Source organism: Lontra canadensis, unplaced genomic scaffold (genome assembly GCF_010015895.1).
Source record: "Lontra canadensis isolate GAN:19392208 unplaced genomic scaffold, GSC_riverotter_1.0 scaffold84, whole genome shotgun sequence".
Lineage (NCBI taxonomy): Eukaryota > Metazoa > Chordata > Mammalia > Carnivora > Mustelidae > Lontra > Lontra canadensis.
Window position 1 is genome coordinate 7,559,955 of NW_022631078.1, and position 18,220 is coordinate 7,578,174.

Consider the following 18,220-nt stretch of genomic DNA (forward strand, 5'->3'; position numbering starts at 1 on the left):
CTCCGGGCTCTGCGGGGAGTCTGCGTCTCCCTCTGACCTCCCCCCCCCGCCCATGCTTTATCTTTCTCTCTCTCAAATGAATAAATAAAATCTTAGGAAAAAAAAAAAGATTTAAAAAATAGGTACCTCAAAGTACACGTGACACCTCAAACTGGTCTGATTATGGCACAGACCGGGAGATTACAAACTTCTGTTATTGGGTGATGCCGATTTAGCATTTTATTAATTCTTATTTTAATTACTTACAAACTGGTGCTCCTTTCAGCGGCACATACACTAAAATTGGAATGGTACAGAGAAGATTGGCATGGGCCCTACGCAAGGATGACACGCAAATTCAGGAAGCATTTAATTACTTAAATACTCCGTCTGCCTTTAGTTCTTGTCTTTCCCTTGCTCATATGCTAATATAATTATTTTTCTAGTAAAAAAATTTTTTTTATGTGCAGCTAAATGTACAACTTACCATTTTAAACATCTTTAAAATGTACAGTTCAGTGACTTTACGTGTATTCCATCTTCAGAACTTTGTCATCTTCCCTTACCAGACTGTCCCCATTAGACAGTAACTCCCCACTCCTCCCCTCCCTCAAGACCCTGGCAACCATGATTCTACTTGCTGTGTCTATGAATTTGACTACTCTAGGTACTGCATTTAAGTGGAATTAATATTAGTCCTTTTTTTTTTTTTTAAAGATTTTATGTTTTTAATGTAATTTCTACACTCAGTGTGGGGCTCAAACTCATAACCCTGAGATCAAGAGTCTCATGTTTCACAGACTGAGCCAGCCAGATGCCCCAATATTGGCCTTTTTAATCTGGCTTGTTTCACATAGCACAGTGTTTTTAAGGTTCATCCATGCTGTAGCACGTATGTTACATTTTTTAAAAGTTGAATAGCATTCTGTTATACGTATATATCACATTTGGCTTATCCATTCGTCCACTGATGGACATTTCGGTGGTTGCCATCATTTGGCTATTGTGAATAATACTGCTATGAATGTGGGTATACAAATATTGTTTCAGCCCCTGCTTTCAGTTCTTTTGAGTACTTACTCAGAAGTGGAATTGCTGGATCAAGTGGTACCTCTGTTTAATTTTTGGAGGAACCACCATATTCTTCTATTTTTGTCAAGAGCATACTTTTTCAGGCTTCTGCAGGTGGACTGTATGCCCGTTGTATTTCATGCAGTGTCAAGTACAATTTACTCTGCATTGTGATCCCTATTGTAAAGTAGAATCGTTCACTCATAATGTAAAGTCCACTGCCCAGAGTATAATTAGTGCAGGGGTTGGCTATAGTTTATTAGAGATTTTTTATTTTTATTTATTTTAATTAAACTTACATCCATCATGGGGCTCAAACTCACGATTCCGAGATCAAGAGTTACATGCTCTACTGACGGAGCCAGCCAGGCCTTTTTAGAGACTTAAATCTGTGTAACATGTAGATGGCAAAGCCAAATACTGAGCAATGAAATCCTGAATAACATTTTCAAGATGACTGTTTTTAAAAACATTTTTGATGTATCACCACAGGCTTCCCAGTCTCAACTTCCCTAGAAAAAGAAAGACGGTATTTAGTGACAGGTATCCAGAACCACTAGGTTTTGCAAACTGGTGGAAATCTGGATCAATATTTACATAGTGCCACAAATTCTTATGTCCAAAGTAAGCTCCATTCAGTATAATTCTTGATTTTACAGTTAAATATCCTGAATGATGTGCCTTGAAATTAGTGTGTGGGGAGATGCTGATCCCCTCTGTCCTTGGGATGGCGAGGTGGTTGAACTTGGAGCAGCCAGAGCTCCCTTGTCACTTTGCCACCAGAAGTCCTGGACTCCCTGAAATATGGCCAAGGAGGGGTACTACCATGTGGTCACCCACTCTGGTAGCAGCTGCTGACCTTGCTGTTGCTCATCAAGGGACCTGAGGTGTTTCAGGGACCTGAGGTGCTGCTAGCCATGGGCCTCATGGGGACTGAAGATTGGGCTCAGGCTCTTGGCAGGTGTAGCTCCAGACAACCTGGCTTTCTGCTTCACATACATGAACAACTTCTGACCTTTGTGGTCAAAGCTAGCCCCAGGGTGACTGTTCTAAAAATGCATGTTTACATTCTATGAATTAACAGCTTCATCATCTTGAAATATTTGATGTGATTTCACTTTGATCAAAAATCCACATTATAAGAAGTTTCACATTTGTCAGAGAAAGGAGTTAGGTTCTTTAAATTTAATTTCAAGGGACGCCAGGGTGGCTCAGTTTGTTAAACAACAGCTTTCAGCTCAGGTCATGATCCCAGGGTCCTGGGACTGAGTCCCACATCGGGCTCCTTGCTCAGCCAGGAGCCTGCTTCTTTTTCTTCCTCTACTTGCTACTCTGCTGCTTGTGCAAATAAAAAAATAAAATAAATTTATTTATTTGCACAATAAATAAATAAATTTCTGTCAAATAAATAAATAAAAATGGAAAAAAAACACCAAAAGAAAAATAAATTTAAATTCAATAGTAAATTAGGGAGATTTAATCTAAATACCATAAGATACCCTTTAAGAGTATACAATTTGAGGTTTTTTCATAGGTTCATAGTTGTTTTGTTTTGTTTTTAAGATTTTACTTATTTATTTGTCAGAGAGATAGAGTACAAGCAGGCAGAGTGGCAGGTAAAGGCAGAGGGAGAAGCAGGCTCCCTACAGAGCAAGGAGCCCCATGTGGGACTCGATCCCAGGACCCTGAGATCATGACCTGAGCCAAAGGCAGTCGCTTAACCAACTGAGCCTCCCAGGCATCCCTGTAGGTTCATAGTTTTGCATCACCTAAAAAAGAAACTCTGTTAGTAGTCACTGTCCAGCCGTCCCTCTACCCTCAGGTCCTTGCAATTACTATCTACTTCCTATCTCCATAGATTTGCCTATTCTGGACATTTTATATAAATGGACTAATATGTGCCTTTTGAGCCTGGCTTCTTTCACTTAGGACAGTTTTCAAGATGTGTCTGTGTTGTAGCAGGTGTCAGTGCTCCATTCCTTTTTATGGCTAAATAATATTTCAGCATACGGACATACTGCATACTGTTTATCCATTCATCAGTTCAATAATAATTTTTTTTTTTTAATTTGACAGATCACAAGTAGGCAGAGAGAGACAGGAGGAAGAGGCAGGCTCCCGGCTGAGCAGAGAGCCCGATGTGGGGCTCGATCCCAGGACCCTGAGATCATGACCTGAGCCGAAGGCAGAGGCTTTAACCACTGAGCCACCCAGGCGCCCCGATAATTTTTAAATGATCATAAAAATGGTTTCAAATTTTTTGTCACCTATTCGTAGAAATAAATTTCTTTTTAATTTCTCTCTTTTTTTAAAGATTTTATTTATTTGACAGAGATCACAAGTAGGCAGAGAGGCAGGCAGAGAGAGAGGGGGAAGCAGGCTCCCCACTGAACAGAGAGGGGGAAGCAGGCTCCCCACTGAACACTGAAAATAACATACACACATCACAACGGGGCTCGATCTCAGGACACTGAGATCATGACCTGAGCCAAAGGCAGAGGCCTTAACCCACTAAGCCACCCTGGCGCCCCTAGAAATAAATTTCTTATAGAGGGTGATTATCAAGAATCTGAAGATATCACTAAAAAGTCTGGATCAGGAATTGTGTATTAAAAAAAAGTCATGTTCTCACAAGTGGGCTAAATCTACTGACATTCTAAAAATGATTTCTTGGAAGTATTATACAAATTTAAAAATTTTTGTAAAACTAGTACATATGATTTTTCTTACCACAATTACATAAAGACTATGGAATGAATTTTTTTTCCCTAAGTCTCACGTATATATTCCTAAGTCCCCTCAAGTTTATTCCATTGTGCCATACAAAAAATACCTTTTTATGTATGCCATGATGTGAAAAATGTTGGAAGGTGCAACTTAGAGAAAGCCTCGGATTTTATTTAAAGATTTTAATATGGGGGCGCCTGGGTGGTTCTGTTGGTTAAGTGTTTGCCTTCAGTTCAGGTCATGTTCTCCGGGTCCTGGGATGGAGCCCGTGTCCAACTCCCTGCTCAGCAGAGAACCTGCTTCTCCCTCTTCTTCTGCCCCTCCCTCTGCTTGTGATCTCTCTCAAATAAATAAAATCCTTAAAAAATTTTAATTTTATTATTTCTAAAACATTTTAAGTAATCTTAACACCCAGTGTGGGGCTCGAACTTAAAACCCTGAGATCAAGTGACATCCTCTACCACCAAGTAAGCCAACCAGGTGTCCCTGAAAGCCTGATTTTTTTTTTTTTAGAAAGCCTGATTTTAACGATAGTTCTAAGAGGAAATGGCCACACTCATGGCTGTTTATATGGCTCACTGAGAAAGTTCACAAATTTACAATTTTTCAGATTGATCTGACTTCCCTATAAAATTCATCCTTCATAAAATGTTCATGACCAAAGTGTACAGTCTTGAGTAGTACAGGGGCTAACTGGGGACCTGTGGGTCAGTTTTGTGGAGTTAACCATTTCCCCCAGCTTTTTTTTTTTTTTTTTAAGGATTTATTTATTTGAGAGAAAGAGAACATGAGTGGGAGCAAGGGCAGAGGTAGAGGGACAAGCAGACTCCCCACTCAGCCAGGAGCCTAGCATGGGGCTCGATCCCAGGACTCTGAGATCATGAACTGAGCCGAAGTCAGACCCTTACCTGATTGAGCCATCCAGGTGCCCCTCCCCCTAGCTTTCTTGAGGTGTAATAAAACTGTAAGATATTTATAGTGTACATCACGATGACTTAAGTATACATTGTGAAAGCATGTTCCATCTATTTAATTAACACATCTATCACCTCACATATTTATCTCCCCCCTCCCTGTTTTTGGTGAGAACATTTAAGTTCTACTCTCTTAGAAAATTTCTATTACACAAGAGTATTATCAACTCTAGTCACCATGTTATACATTAGACCTTTGAGCCAGTTTTTTAATGGACCAGATCTAATTCATTTTCCCCCTCTGATAAGATCATCTTAAGTTTTTGTTTTTAGAGATTTTATTTATTTGAGAGAGAGAGAGCAAACAAGCATAAGCAAGGCGGAGAGGCAGACTCTCTGCTATGCAGGGAGCCTGATGCGGACTTGACCCCAGGACCCCAGGATCATGACCTTAGCCAAAGTCAGGTGCTTAACTGACTAAGCCACTCAAGCGCCCAAGATCATAAGTTGAATCATGATTTTTTAAAAAAGATTTATTTATTTGACAGAGAGAGAGGGAACACAAGCAGGGGGAGGGGGAGAGGGAGAAGCAGACTTCCCACCGAACAGGGAGCCTCATGAGGGGGCTCGATCCTGGGATCATGACCTGAGCTGAAGGCAGACACCCAACGACTGAGTCACCCAGGCACCCCGAATCATGATTTATGACAGCAGTTGATAAATACTTTGTATAAAATATATATGTATTTTTTTAAAGATTTCATTTATTTATTTGATAGAGGGAGAGCACAGAGGGAGAAACAGATTCCCCACTGAGCAGAAAGCCCGATGCAGAGCTCGATTCCAGGACCTTGAGATCATGACCTGAGCCAAAGGCAGATGCTTAACTAACTGAGCCACCCAGGTGCCCCTAAAATATATATTTTTAAAGATTTATTTATTCAAGTAATCTCTACCCCCAACATGGGGCTTGAACTCACAACCCTGAGACCAAGGGTCACATGCTCTTCCAGCTAAGCCAGGCAGGCACCCCTCATTTGTAAAACAAAATGTTCTCATATTTTAGGCTATAAATTCTAGATTTGAAAATAACATACACACATCACACACTTTCCTACAGTTTTATAGTTTATTTTTAAAATGATAGTAATAAATGCTTTTCCCTTGTTGGGGAATGACATACCTACTTTCAGTGGGTAGAGCTTTAAAAAGTAACAGCGTTTTGTCCAAACAACTTACATAATTGCACAAAAATCATACAAAGTATTAGTAAATGCTAACGAAGACTGCAGTTCTCTCAGATTCTCAGGAAGCATATCCCAAGAGGCCTTGATTTCAGTGGGGATCTGAGCAGTCCTGATGCTCACCCCAAATTCCTCAGTAACACACAGGCAGAGGTAAGAAGAGCAGCCAGGAGGACCCTCGTACTATGTGACAATGGGCTTCTGCTCTAACTAAACATTAGCATTTAATGATGTATCACCTTCTCATTATAAGCTGAAGTGTTTATATTTTCCCAGGATTAAAATTTAACCCTATTAGCTTAAGTTTTAGGCCTCAGATTACACCTCGGGAAACTAAAATTAAAAAAAAATCAACCACACCATAAAAGATCTCTTGCAAGCAGGGTCCTTTATGCTGCCCCTATCCTGGGCCCTCAGTTTCTAAGACACACTCATACACAAACGAGTTCTACTATCATTGCTCATATGCCAGCTGAGGGATGGCAGACAAGGTCTAACTCAAATCCCACTTTTGTTTTCTTCTAGCAGTTACTGGAAAACACAATGTTACAAAGGACTCAGAGGTCACAGCTGGCATGGCGGGGCAGTCCCTGTGCTGTACTTGTGATCTCTGGCACAGACACAGGAGAAAAGGCAGCACTCCTGCATCAGATCTGCAATCTTTCTATTATTAAGAAAGCTAAAGACGATGTTAGTTATGTCAGCTTTGAAAAATATAACACAGCCCAATTTTCCGATTTTAATGAGTTACAGTATCTTCATCTGGGATTTTCCTATTTCATGGATCCTAATTTCAAATTAAGATATAATGTCTATGGTAGGAGTTTTCCCTTTCTGACCTTACAAAGATTAGTGAAAAAATAAGGGTGTTTTCAAAGAAGACCCAGAGAGAACTTTCAGTCACTATGAGAAGTACCTTCCCAGCTTAGATATTATGGCCATGGGAAGAGAAGGGTTTCTACTCCAGCAATTGCTACTACTGTGTTTCAAATAAAAAGTCTTGTTTCCCATTCTAGAGGAAAAACACAAATTTCTGAGATAAACACACAAAAGTAAGTGGCAGAGGCTATGAAGATATGCTTCCTTCATTTAGATGGCATCATTCATGACCCAACCATCTCTCTTCAACTGAGGGAGAAAAATCCCAGTGTAACATTAGAAGGACTTCTAAAGATTAAGATTTCCATTAGGAGAGCCTGGTGCGTATGTGAAGTATTATACTTAGACATGGAGGAAATGCAGGGCTTGTCTGTGGCATGGCTAAGAATGAATGAGATTTCTGCACTGTGCATCACATCTGCTTAAAAAATCCTCAACATGTCAGGAAGCCCTGAAACACTGTGTCATCCATTTCTTGATGGTTCTAGTAGTCTCATTTAATACTTAGCTACTGAGGTTAATCTGGGACTCAAAGGACAATGTACTTGGCTCGGGGATTAAAAGTCACCAGAAGAATTCTGCCACAGCCATTCTAAGCAGGACTCACAGTATCTGCAGAACTTGACTAGAATCGAAGCGGAAGCAGTCTGTCTGTTTCATGTCCAGGGGTGCTGCTATACATAAAAGCCACATAGACTTTTTGCTAGAAAGCTGAAGACCACGGAAAATGATTTATAGGAAGGAAAGGAAATTCCTTATCCCAGGATTGTAAATGAACTGAGGAAACTCAATACAAAGGAAAGGGTTGTTGGGGTCACAGAAGCCCAGAGGGTGAGAAGCTAGACTTGCGGATCTATTTTCAGTCCCTTCTTTTAGAAAGTAGCACACAAGTTGGAGGGAGGTGGGAAGGACCCTGGGGAGGCCCAGGGACAAGAATCCAGGTGTGTGGCCATCCACTCCCACAGCTGCTGAGGAAAGTCAGAACACGGCTGTTTGAGTGTTAATCCCCTAACCTGTTTCTTCCTTAAAAATCCCTTGGATTCATGCTCTACCCATCATCATGTTTTGTATGTCTTGGGCCCATATCCAGGTTTAAAGGAGATGAACATACTAGTTCTATGACAGAAGCTCTCGCATAAACTGTCTGGAATAATCTAGACTCGTTCGCTCTGTGAAGTGAGTTCCTGTATAAACGCAGCCGGTGCTGTGTTGAGGGAAATAGAGGACTCCTGACTCCTGCCCTTCCAGTGCTAGTGTCGGAGAGGCAAAAGGATCACAGCATGTTTGCAGGTACCGGGTGAGTTCCATATATCGCACTAGACACACTCTAGCATGATAACGGGCATCTCTCTGAAACCTGGGTGCTGTTCCTCTGACTTCGACAGATAAGAGAGGATCTGCCCTTGGCCAGGGCAGCGGCTTCGAGGGTGTGCTATGAGGGTCAGTGCACTAAGAATCTATAAAGAAAGCATGGATGCCCGGGAAAGGAATCTCCTTCAGATTGAGGACAGACAAGAGGTGTAGCTCTGAAGCAGATACATACACGCTTTTCTTTCTCTTCCGTTCCTTCCATCATCAAGATCTAAACACTTTCCAGGCCACAGGCAACCAAATAGCAAGAAAAACTCAAAACGGTCTTGTTAGTTAGTGTTGCTAGAATCTGGATTGGAGCTGAACGGTGGGACTGCAGGACATCGGTGCCCCCAAGGGCTCATATGGCTCTGGAAGAGACGGATAGCAGTTATGGAAGATATGTATTGGCCACCCACAATCCCTGACAGGTGGCTTTTAGTACAGGCAGACACACCGGTGGTTAGCTCAAAATATAAGCATCATCAACAGCTTACAATATTAGGGAGATCTCAGATGTAGAAAGGGAAAGAGCTGGAGAGAAGGAGAAAATTGTGTTAACTGGAATGCATGGACACATGTAACCACGCTATTCCTGTACATTTAAAAATTAAGCCTGCCTTGGTCATTAATTGTACAGAGTTAATGTCACTAAAGTTGTAGTAACATACCGTTCAGAAATTCAGTTTTCCAGATTTCTAGCTACTTAAAACAAATAAGGATCACATACACAGTTTCATACATTCATACAGTTGCCACACTCATAAATGGAACACTGGAGAAACATATGCAGAGACGCTTGGCGGCACAAATGTACAGGTACGGACATACACCCCCTCTAAACCTGAGATGCACGTGGGCTGCAACGAGGGTCAACAGCCCCTTCTGCATATCTGTTCAATGTCATTCATTTCTTTGGGGCAATCTGCAGAAAGGATGAGAGGTGAATCCTGAGTCACCACTACATCATCTTCAATTCGCACACCAAGACCACGGAACTTCTCTGGGGCGTCTCTGTCATCCTCTGGAATATAAATGCCTGAAAAGTAGAAGAAAGAATGTGCTGTTTATAAGTGGCGGTAACTGGATGATCTGGGATAGTCAAGTTAACCTCTCCACGCTACAACTGATCTGTAAAACTGGGTATCTACCTAGAACTGTGGATATTAAATGAGATAGTACATCTGTGTAAGAGTGTGGCACATAATGGTCAGTTAGTGTTGGCTGTCATTACTAGAACTATGACTGTAGGTGTTCTGTATACCAGACTACAGGCGCTACCATGATTCTGTCATAGTCTAGTGGCTTAAGCAGGCCACTACAGTTACTTATGAGTATGTCAACACATGCTGGGAACCAGCAGATTATGTAAATGCATTCTTTCTCTGCCTGATCATCCCCTGGGAAAAGGGAACTACTAAAATAGGGATATAAAGTATTTTAAAATATATTGAAAAAAAAAATCCCACTTCACTTGAACAACAAGCTGTAGAAATACTCAAAGAAGACATAAATATAACTGATGCACGTGATGTAGAGTAATAGCGAAACAGGAAGACTTTAAGGAACACTTGGAAAATTCTAAGAGCCCAAGGTACCCTTTCTAATCACGAAGTCAGACAAGAACACGTCTTTTCATATTTAAGAAACTGGAAACTTCTTCCATTATACTCATAGATGCTACTCTGTGATAAAAAGAAAAAGATCAGCGAAGCAATATGTAGCCAAAGCCTAAGGAAGCGCCAATGCACCAACCAGATTGAAACGCATAGTACGTAAGGCCACAGACAGCAGTGTAGGACTGGGTAGTATAAAGTGGTGTCCCAGCTATAATTTCTATAATTTAGAGAGGAAAACACTTGAAATCTAGAGCCGAAATCCATTTTCTTGACCAAAACAGAGTATTTAAAAATTCCTCTTGTATCAACAATCCTTACATTCCACTGTGACCACTTCTCCGCAGAATTCTGCCCACTCCCTGGATCATCAAGCTGGGGAGTCACTAGATCACCAGCTTTCCCTGAAGCTCAGGAAAAAGGACTTAGATCCAAAGGAGAGCAATGTGGGCAGTTCTGTAGAGGGGAAGTCTGAGTAGCTTTCTGCACAGAAGCACCTGGGACCTCAGAGGTGTGAGCAGCCCACCACTGCAGAGGAGACTAGTATAAATTAGCCCTGGCAAAGGCAGGGTTTAAAAAAAGATTTATTTCTTAATACCTACTTATAGAAAGTATTCCCCATCTGTTGTTTATTGGAGAAGTCAAATTAAACAAATTGTGTGATGTTAAATAAGAAAGCTCAAGAAAAAAGTTTAAAATCAAGTTCCCATCTCCACTGAAGGGATCCATTTACCCTTCTATCTGATACTATTCGGTGTCCCAAGGACTCAGAGGCTGCTAGCACCCGGCCTTACCTGGCTCCACTGTGATCACCATACCGGGCTGGAGAGGGAGGGAACGGGGCATGTCTGGAGTGTCATGGACATCCATCCCGAGGTAATGGCCGACATGATGAGGGCAGTATTTTCGAGCAGCCTGGAAAAGGTAATCAGCACAGTGATATTAGAGCAATGACCCCTTAAGGGGAAAGCTGGGCATGTATAAGTCAGTGAGTTATGTGTTAATACTTCCCCCATGGTTCTGCCATTTTGGTTTCACCTACCCTCAGGCTAATGCTCAAGAGACCTGACAAACTTCTACCTCTTGAATACAGTTCTGCTGATGTCCTTCAAACTAATTCACATTTCCTGTCCCATTATTTCATATATGACATACAATGTGACGTGGGTAACCCCAGTAATGCTACAGCAAATGAAAACCTCTTTTGTTGGGGGAGGGAGGATGATTATGTTAGAATGGTTCTCTTTTCAATGTTTACAAGTCCCTCTCAGAAAGCCGGCTCTGGAGACCCTGAGCATCTCACGGAAACTTGTGGAGTAGGCACAAAACAGCAAATTAACACAGTATTTATAACGCATTTACTGGGCTGGATATTCCTATCTGTTAATTAGGTTTGTTGGCTTCAACAGGAGGAATTTACAGTCTTTCCTACTGATAAAAGAAACCCTGGCAGCCTAAACTTGGAGATGAGATGCCATAATGGTCTGTTTGGCGCGGCCACCTGGCATCTTAGTTTAAAGCTAAGGTTTTCCATTTTTACTGAACATCATTGCGTGTTGGATGCAGATGAAATTCACTAGGGACGCGGCCCCTGGGGATATTGTTCATTTCACCTATGTCACTGAAGAAACAGACACCCTCCCCCACGACTTCTATCTTTTCAAAATCGCCACAAAGGGATTGAGAGTTAACCTCTTCTGCTTTTTGTGTCCCTTCCCACCCTGTCGACAGCAGACTTCATTTTATGTTTTCTGCACGTTGAGCTACTTACACAGATGCAATGACCTAGAATGTGCTGCCATCTTCTGGGAGAAATAAGTACTGACTCCTTTTGTTTAATTCATGTTCACTCTAAATCCCTCTTAAAGATGAAGACTCAAAAAGACCACTTCTAAATCTAATCAGCTTTCCATAGGATAAAAGCCCAGCAGTGCATCAGGTGTTTTTGAGAGCCGGGGTCAAAAGAAGGGCAGTACCTTGAGGGCATTATTTCCCTTAATGTTCTTCACGATCCCCAACTCCTTAAGCTTCTGTGCGATCAGTGTCAGCATCAAGCTGTAGATGTTCTCCAAGCTTGTCCCAGGGGAGCAGAGGGTCAGACAGTCTCTCTGTATCTCTAGAACAGCTTCGTAGAGTTCTGCCTGAGGTGCTGTGAACCTGCGGACAGGAAAACCAAATAACACATTTGGGATAATCTGATATTGCAGGAAGTTTGCTTCCAAATTTGATTAGAAAAACTCCAAGGCACTGATGACGGGGCATTGTTGATTACTTAATCAGTACCTGTGGATCAGTACTGACAGGACCTTAATTGTGCCCTCGCCACTCAACAGGAAGAGCAATAACTCTTCAGGTTGGGGCAGCAACAGCCTCTTTTTCAAATGATCAGCAGATAAACCTGAGCTGAGACTAGCAGATGCTCCCACGCAGCCACGAGTGCAGTCAGAGGACCAGACCAGGCTCACCCTTGGTCCTTTTCATTTTTTTTTTTTTCACCATAAACAAACAGACAAACAACAAACCATAACAAAGGGATCCACTTCTTGTAGGTAAAGCAGATGTCATGAGATAAACTAGTAGATACTTTGGCTACTAGTAACTTGTAGTTTCTAGGTGTCCTTAGCATAATAATTTCTTTAGCAGTCATGGGAAAAAATGAGAAAATATCAAGCTGGCATGGTATCTGATACGTATTTTCTACAGTTGATGGCAGGGTAAATTGGTATAGCCAATTAAATTAAAGGCCTTAATAAAGATACTCATAAAATTTGACCTTTTAATTCTGCTTTAAGATTTCATCCATTCAAAATATTTGAAATTCAGAAAAGCTGAGTATGTAAAAACATTCAGTTTTTAAAATAATTATAACAGACACACTCTAAATTCCCCTAATAAGAATGGTTAAATAGAACAATATAATTGAATATAATTGAATAATGAATAATCCATCTCCAGGTTCAGCCATTAGCAACCCTGTTATATTTGTGTCATCTCTGAGTATACCCATACTCCAACCCACCACAGTATTACTAAAGAGTCTTTCATAAATTTTACATACACTTAAGTATACAAATCTGATCTGTACAACTTTGATAAATGGATGTACTGATCCCAATAGAGCTGGGAACGCTGAGCCCTAAATTCTGTTGAGTCTTTGCCAGCAGAAGCAGCCCTTCTACCCCCGGCTAAGGAAATTCACTGTTTTGACTGAAAACCTACAGGAATCTCCCATGGGGTAGCTGCCTTAGCAGATGGTTCTAGACCTATAATCAGATTCTATCCTCAGCAGGCCCTAAAAGGTTATATATAAAGTGTGACCCACTAGGCAGTGCACTATAATCCAAACAAACAAACAAACAAACAAACAAAACACACACAAAAAAACCGATGTGGGGTAAAAACAAACAAACAAACAAAAACCCGATGTGATTTTTCCTATTTACATAGACAAAAATCTAGGAATATGTGTGGGAATGTATGTGGACAGTGCAGGATAATGATGGGAGGAACATAAAGTTGGATAAGGCTGAATGTATTGATAACAGGTCCATTAAGCAGAGATTCTGGATTTAGTGTCGCAGCTCGATGCAGAAAGGCTCTACCACTCTATCTGGTTGGTTGGCTGAAATACATACCACATGGTAGCCTACACTAAATGAATTCAAATGCCAGAACTGCCCCGCTGTCCTAGAGAAGGAATTCCCACATCTGCAACATCAATTTTTGCTTAAGTTTCCAGCCTGCTGGCCTGCCTTACAAAATGCAGACATGCCAGCTCCAACTGCACGAGCCAATTCCTTAAAAATCAATCAACCACCCTATCTATACTTATACACACATACATAATACAACCTAGGGATTCTGTTTCTCTGGAGAACTCTGATCCAGATGCAGATTCCCATCATGACACAGAAAGTTTCCTCATGGTTACTTCTAATCAGTATTCGCACACCCAGAGGCAAAGGCTGTTCTAATTATTTTCACCTTAGTTTTCTATCGTATAAAGGGAATCATACAGACAGAAGGAATCATACAATATCTACTCTTTTGTGTCAAGCCTTCTTCACTGGGCACAATGTCTGTATGACCCATCACGGTATTGGTTCAATCAGGAGTCTGTTGCTTTTTATTGCTATAGGCGATATTCCACTGTCTGGATAAACCACACTTGTGTGTTCGGTCTCCGGTGGGTGGACATTGAGGTTGTTTCCAGTTAGGGCTACGGTGAATAAAGCTGTTCTGAATATTCTTGTACAAGTCTTCTCATGGACACATTTTCCTCTCTCTTTAATCAATACGCAGAAGTGGATTTGTTAGGCGGAGGAATCAGTGTTTATTTAACTTTATAAGAAACTGGCAAATTTTTTCCCAAAGTAACTGTAGCATTTTATGTCACCACGAGCAATGTCTGAGAGTTCCAGGTGCGACGTGTCATTGCCAACACTTGATATGCTTGCTCTTTCTAAGGGTAGCCATTCTAGTGCATATGCAGAAGTTTAATTTGCATTTGCTCTATGACTAACAATAAGGACCACCCACAGTTGTTCACATTACCTTACTATCCTTTACTTATTTTATTTTTTTAAGTAGATTCCACTCCCAGTGTGAAGCCCAGTGTGGGACTTGAACTCACAACCCTGAGATCAAGACCTGAGCTGAGATCAAGAGTCAGACACTTGGGGCACCTGAGTGGCTCAGTGGGTTAAGCCTCTGCCTTTGGCTCAGGTCATGATCCCAGGGTCCTGGGACTGAACCGAGCATCGCATCGGGCTCTCTGCTCAGCAGGGAGCCTGCTTTCCTCCTCTCTCTTCCTGCCTCTCTGCCTACTTGTGATCTCTGTCAAATAAATAAATAAAATCTCAAAAAAAAAAAAAAGAGACACTAACTGACTGAGCCACCCAGGCGCTCCCACCTTATTATCCTTTTGATATCTGTAAGACTTATAGTGATATCCCCTCCTTCATTCCTGATTATGATAATTTGCCTTCTCTCTTTTTATCTTGCAAGGGAGTTTATCAATTTTATTAACCTATTTAGGGAACAACCATTTAGCTCTGTTAATTTTCTCTACTCACTGGCTTTTTCCTATTTCATTGATATTTTGGTCTTGTTTCCTTCCTCCTGCTCACTCTGGGCTTAATTTGCTCATCATTTTAGTATCTTTCTAAGGTGGAAGTTTATATTATTGATTTCAAACCTTTCTTTTAACATAAGCATTTAGCTATATATAAATTTCTGCTATAGCTGAATCTGACACATTTTGATATATAGTATTTTCATTATCACTCAATTTGAAGTACTTTGTGGTTTCTTCCCTTTCCCCTGTGGTTTCTTCTTTGACCCATAGGTTATTTAAAATATATTCACTAATTTTCAAAATTTGGAGATTTAAAGATACAGTATTGGGGCACCTGGGTGGCTTGTGATCTCTGTCAAATAAATACATAAAATCTTAAAAAAAAAATAAAGATACAGTATCATTATGACTTTTTTTTTTTTTTAAAGATTTAGTTATTTGACAGAGCGATCACAAGTAGGCAGAGAGGCAGGCAGAGAGAGAGGGGGAAGCAGGCTCCCTGCTGAGCAGAGCCCGATGCTGGACCTTGAGATCATAACCTGAGCTGAAGGCAGAGGATTAACCCACCAAGCCACTCAGGTGCCCCTTGTTATGACATTCTAATTTAATTTCATTGTAGTCAGAGAATATATTTTGTAAGACTTCAGTCTTTTGGAACTCATTAAGACTTGTTTTATTGGTCCAGCAAATGGGATTTGGTGATGTTCCATAAGTATTTGAAAAGAGCATACATTCTGAAGTTGCTGGGTATAGTGTACTACAAATGTCAATACCATCAAAGTGGTTAATAATGTCATTCATATCTCTAAACTGATAACTTTCACCACACTTGGTAAATTTTTGGCCATCATTTCTTCAAAGGTTTTTTTTCTGCCCTGTTCTTTCTCTCCAATTTCTGCAGCTCCAATTAGATGTATGTTAATTTGCTTGAAAATGTCTGAGAGGTCTCTGAGATTTTCTTCATTCTTCTCAAATATACTTCTGTTCTTCAGACTGGATAATTTCTCTTTCTTTTCACGTTCACTCGCCTTCTGCCTCCAATCTGCTGGAAGGTCCATCTAGTGAGTTTTCCATTTCAGTTATAATTTTTAGCTTTAGAATTTGCTTAGTTAAAAAAAAAATCTTTCTATTGCAAACGAAACAGATACAGAAAGATACAAATAAATATATACCTTAAGAAATTAGTGGAAGGTTGACTAGTCAGATAAAAGATGGAACCTGGCCAACTAGCACAGAAGTCCCTATGTGCTTCACTGCAATTCTCCCAGTGTGGACCATTATCCTAACTTTCACAGCTATCATTTCCTTGTGGTTTTTTGTATTTCCTTATTTATTTTTCAAAGATTTTTTTTTTTAAGTAATCTCCATGCCCAATGTGGGGCTTGAACTCACGACCCTGAGATTAAGAGCTGGATGCTCTTCTGACGGAGCCAACCAGATGCCCCCCCCACCTTGTGATTTTTTTATTTGTAGGTACATGTTTCTTATTTTATTGATTTAATTGGGTTTATCATAAAATTCACCCATTTTAAAGTGTACAGTTCAGTGGTTTTTATATTTTCACAAATATGGTTGTGCAACCATCATCACTATTTCTAATTCCAAAGTATTTTCATGTAAGCCCCTCACCCCCATATACATTAGCAGTCCCTCCCCATTCCTTGTATAAAAAAATGCTTTATAACCCAAATATGCACCCTAGGGCAATTTTCTTCCTGCTTATTTTAAACCAATTTGATATGCCTTTTCAGTCTCTTTTAGTCGAGAGGTTCCTTTTTCTTTTTAATTTCCTTGTAATTTATGTGTTAAAGAATCCAGGCTGTTTGACAAACAGTGTTTATCACAGTCTAGGTTTTGCTAACTGCATTCACAGAATGAAAGTCCGTGTCTCCCCAAAATTCTTATGTTGAAGCCCTAACCATTAGTTTGGCTGTATTTGGGGATGAGGCCTCTACAGAAAGCAACTAAGGTATATGAGATCATAAGGTGAGGGCCCTGCTCTGATGCAATCAGTGTCCGTATAAGAAAAGACACCAGAGGGGCGCCTGGGTGGCTCAGTGGGTTAAGCCTCTGCCTTCGACTCAGGTCATGATCCCAGGGTTCTGGGATAAAGCCCCGCATCAGGCTTTCTGCTCAGCAGGGAGCCTGCTTCCCCCCTCTCTCTTCCTGCCTCTCAGCCTACTTGTCATCTCTCTCTCTGTGTCAAATAAATAAAATCTTAAAAAAAAAAAAAAAAAGACAAGACAAGACACCACAGCTTGCTTTCTCTCCCTCCGTCTCTTTGTGTGGAAGAGGCCATGTGAGCACAGAGCAAGACAGTGGCTGCTTAACGCCAAGAGAAGAGGCCTCAGGAGGACACCTACCTTGCTAGCACCTTGATCTTGAAATTCCCAGCCTTCGGAAGTGTTGAGAAATAAATTTCTGTTGTTTAAGCTACCCAGTCTGTCATATTTTGTTATGGCAACGTAAGCTGACGAATACACGTCCCCTTGGTGTAGTTCAACATATTCCTTTGTCTTTTTATTTCTTACAAATTGGCAGCTGGATCTCAAGAACGAATCAGGCTCAGGTTCAATCATTTTGGTAAGGCTGGCTATATGTAGTACTTGGCAAAATTACAGGAGGCACATAATATCTGATTGTCTCTTGTGATCTTAGCAGCCATGGATCCTTGAGTGCTTACATTTATACATTAATGGATGTTGCAAAATGGTAATAATTTTATTATTTTTTAAAGATGTTATTTGACAGAGAGAGATCACAAGTAGGCAGAGAGACAGGAGGAAGCAGGCTCCCCGCTGAGCAGAGAGCTCGATTGGGGCTCGATACCAGAACCCTGGGATCATGACCTGAGGCGAAGGCAGAGGTTTTAACCCACTGAGCCACCCAGGCACCCCTTTAAGGAATATTTTAAAGAGATATTTCCTCTAATCTCTTTGGCTATCCAGTGACAGAGTTTATATATGAAAGGCTGGATGAATACTTGATTCTTTCTTTTATTTACCACTTTTCAATATAATGAATTGATTCCCATCATCCTCTGAAGATGAACAATTTTTTTAAAATTACTATTACAAAAAAACTATCATTATGAACTTATGAATTTGAATGTATTTGGTGGGTATAAGTTATTACCATTATTGAAGCCCAAAGTTTCCTATCTTTGACCTGTGCAACCTCAAGTTGGTTCCTGAATCTTTTTGACAGGATGTTACTGGGTTTTGATCATTTCCTTGCTATCTGGTATTCTAAGACGTTCCAGGCTTCATCTTATAAATTTCCTAATCCAGACCTGAAGCCAGCCAACTCTTCAAGTTTTCATTCAGTTTAGTGTAAAATTGTATTTCAAGATCATACTCAGGG

At 40.7% G+C, this 18,220-nt stretch overlaps 1 protein-coding gene and 1 non-coding gene across 4 annotated transcripts in view; one reads left to right on the top strand and one right to left on the bottom strand.

Moving 5' to 3' along the window:
* The first annotated feature begins 252 nt into the window (after window positions 1-252).
* LOC116882531 lies at window positions 253-359 on the top strand. Its single transcript, XR_004385655.1, has one exon. It is a non-coding gene; the product is annotated as a U6 spliceosomal RNA (small nuclear RNA).
* An 8,600-nt stretch (window positions 360-8,959) lies between these two features.
* Window positions 8,960-18,220, bottom strand: part of XPNPEP3 (X-prolyl aminopeptidase 3) — a 74,534-nt gene continuing 65,273 nt past the window's right edge. For all 3 annotated transcript variants that reach the window (XM_032882920.1, XM_032882921.1, XM_032882922.1), the window contains exons 8-10: window positions 11,757-11,937; window positions 10,575-10,695; window positions 8,960-9,203 (exon numbers count right to left, since the gene is read on the bottom strand). In XM_032882920.1, the coding sequence (XP_032738811.1) occupies window positions 9,037-9,203; window positions 10,575-10,695; window positions 11,757-11,937 (469 nt within the window). In that variant the 3' untranslated portion in view covers window positions 8,960-9,036. The remainder of the gene's footprint in view (window positions 9,204-10,574; window positions 10,696-11,756; window positions 11,938-18,220) is intronic.